Here is a 2,878-nt window from a genome sequence, read left to right as displayed (position 1 = left end):
ATGGCAACTGTAGTGCAAACTGCGCATTTGAGACATTTCTGGTGTAAGATTTGTGCTCGAAAATATATGTTGAAGGCGTTTCTGGCAAAAGCCAGCTAGAGAATTGGCGAAAATCTTCGTCTTTCTGTTCGTCGAGCAGGTACTTTTTATAACCTGCAGCTATTGAACACTTTTTTGCTTGTATGTGTGCTCGCTTTAGCGTCCTGGCGAATGGTTTTCAAGATTTCAATTTAAAAAAAAAAATTGTAAGTGGCTATGCAATGTGGTAAGTGGCATGAAACATTTTTGTGTGCTCTGCGCTTGCGTTCTTAGTGAAATGTAGGCTTTAATTTATTTTTTAAAAAAATGTTGAAAGCATTGTATTTGGAGAATGCAGACATAACAATAAACCAGTGTTAGCATGCAGTTTGGATGTTATTTCAACAAACATCTACTTACACCTTAAATCTGCAAGACCTTTAGCCGGATGAGGTAGTATGTATATATGTTTTTGCCTCTAAGGCTGTTGGCCTTTTCCTTTTTCCCTTGTTGCCTCACGTAGCATCCTACCGACTGGTGGTGGTAGCTGCAGGGGCCTATGCGGCTGCCATGCCACTTATCACATCTTATCACACTTATCACACCTTCACACTTATCACATGGGATGGGTGATGACCCTTTTCCTTTTTCCCTTGGCAGTTGGCATTTTTTTAAAGATGTAGCCACCTGTAGGTCATAGGTGCCTGACCAGACATGCCTCCTTTCCAGAGTTTTTGCCCCATTCCTCTGTCCCCCATTTCGCCCATTACTGGGACTGCCAGCTGCTTCATGTGATATTTTGGCTGTTCTTTTCTGACTTTACCTAACTTGGTTTTGCATTGCAGTATCTGTACTGTGTTCTATTTACAAGATCTAGCAAGGTGAAGCACAAGCCAGAGTACTCATCAATAAAAGGATTGGAGAAAGCTCGAGGCAGCTGTGGAGCACCATCTGAGCCCTGAGGTGGGTGGAACACATGGGGTACTGGCCAAGTCCACTGTACTAAAGCCTGTTGTGTCTGCTCTTCACAACAAATCCCACCGCTCAGTGCGTCTGCGCTAGGTGTGGTAACCTGCGGTGTGACCGGGAGCCGTCTGGCGGTGACGCGGCCCGTGGCGCCCGTCCGCGCTGCTCCACCATGGAGAGCGGTGACTCAGAGTACGAGGAGGAGGAGATGGTGGTACTGGTGGAGCTGCACGGCCTGGTCGACGACGAGCTGCTCACCAAGGGCTGCTCCTACCAGTTCGTCGGCATCGACACCGACAAGCCGGTGCTGCAGCTCGGCAAGTACAACTTCCTGGGACACTACGAGGACCAGATCGGCTCGGCGCTCTTCCTGGGCCAGTCGACCGACGATGGCGGTCAGAAGACGTGGTCCAAGGTGTGCTTCTCCGACAAGAAGCTGTCCATGCAGCGCGTGTTCCTGAGGAAGAAGGGCGAGGAACCGCCGCCGGCGATCCCGCCTCCCGAGGCAGAGGACTCGACGGAGGAATCGGAAAAGGAAACTGAGTCAGCCGGGGGGTCGGAGAAGGACAGGGAAACGGAGCTGGAGCCGTCCTCTGGAACAGCAGAGAAGGAAAAGGAGCCGTGCTCTGAAACAGCAGAGAAGGACCAGAAGCAGACTGGTGACGCGAAAACGGACTCAGCACCGGCAGAGGGCGGTTCGGATGTGGAGATGACGCCCGCGGAGGGCTCAGGGACACAATCCAAAGCTCAAAATTCAGACAGTGAACCACCTTCGAACAGCGATAAACCTTGAACGTCAAAGTGCCCTCCCGTGTGAACGTTTTAGTGTCATGAACTTCGTGCACGTGTGTCACGGGCCACGTTTACCTCCGCCATGATCACGTGCATCACGTGCTCGCCCGTGTCACCGCTGTCGCGTATCGCTCGTGCGACGGCACGCTGCGTTTCGCGGTAGTTGTGACCGACAGTGACGTGGAACCACCGCGTGACCCGTCGAGCTGGTGACTTTTCCGACTCGTATCGCCGATTGCGGTGTTTATTTTTGTGTGCCGACCGTTTGGTTATCGCGTGAGCGGCGGGCTCGGCCGGTGTCGCACCCTGTGACGGCGGCGACGGCGGTCAGCTCCAGTGGTCACGCTCCCCGCCGAGTGACCTTCGCCGGTCGGTGGCGCCGCGCCCCGCCCGACACCGTTACTCCGCCGGAGTTCGGGGCTCACATCGCGCCATTGCAGGGTGCCGAGGGGAGGACAGACGGTGCCCGGGGTGCGGCTGGGTCCCTGTCGGCTGCTGTCAGCTTGTTATGTTTCTCAGCTGTCGGGCAGTCGTGGACGATTTTGACAGCATGCTGCTCCGGATGTGTCAGTTGTTTCCGAAGCAGGTGGTGTTTGAATGTGCATTGTTTTGTTTCGGTCATGTCATGATTGATATCGATTTCGTACATACTCGTTTAAATATTTCCATACGTCTTGGGTGCGATAATTCACACGTCTGAGAGCAAATTGTATTATATTTCGTAGTAAATGAATAAGTTTGAAAGACAGTTTCACAGCTCGAACTTTTTGCCTTCGCCACAAACCCTTTTCAAAAAGTTCATGGTGAAAGACCTCGTGTTTACAAAAGGAGCGTGATGTGAGTACTTTCAATTTCGAAAATATAAACCGGAGAATTTGTGACCCGGGAAACATTCCCCATTAAGTGACCGTGGAAGATATGTGTTGCACAAAAATGGATCGCTGCAGTATTTTGTGCCGTACTTTTCACTCTGAAGCATTGTTAGCAGCTACCCACAATTTACCATGCATGGAGCTCAGGAAAACCGAATAAAATCGCGCTGTATTTTCCGTCTTAATTATTTCATACGAAGTCACGCACAAACCCTCTGCTGCTCGGCTTT

General features: G+C 51.2%; 1 protein-coding gene across 5 annotated transcripts; it reads left to right on the top strand.

Moving 5' to 3' along the window:
* Window positions 1–28: 28 nt before the first annotated feature.
* On the top strand, window positions 29–2,820 carry LOC122372001 (general transcription factor 3C polypeptide 6-like). Of its 5 annotated transcripts, none has more exons than XM_043348834.1 (2): window positions 29–265; window positions 864–2,820. In XM_043348834.1, exon 2 carries the CDS (start codon window positions 1,157–1,159, stop codon window positions 1,775–1,777), a length of 621 nt encoding a protein of 206 aa, XP_043204769.1. In that variant the 5' UTR covers window positions 29–265; window positions 864–1,156; the 3' UTR covers window positions 1,778–2,820. The 5 variants fall into 5 exon arrangements, with proteins under 5 accessions (XP_043204769.1, XP_043204770.1, XP_043204772.1 ...); XM_043348835.1 differs by having other exon boundaries at window positions 64–245; XM_043348837.1 differs by having other exon boundaries at window positions 94–318.
* Window positions 2,821–2,878: the final 58 nt, after the last annotated feature.

Source organism: Amphibalanus amphitrite, unplaced genomic scaffold (assembly GCF_019059575.1).
Source record: "Amphibalanus amphitrite isolate SeventyFive unplaced genomic scaffold, NRLGWU_Aamphi_draft 001305F_arrow, whole genome shotgun sequence".
Lineage (NCBI taxonomy): Eukaryota > Metazoa > Arthropoda > Thecostraca > Balanomorpha > Balanidae > Amphibalanus > Amphibalanus amphitrite.
The sequence above is the reverse complement of the archived record's forward strand: the minus strand, read 5'-3'. Positions and strand labels throughout refer to the sequence as shown.

What these genes read in the sequence shown, in the direction of transcription:
- LOC122372001 (XM_043348834.1), top strand. Translation starts at nt 1,157, where the DNA reads ATGGAGAGCGGTGACTCAGAGTACGAGGAGGAGGAGATGGTGGTACTG.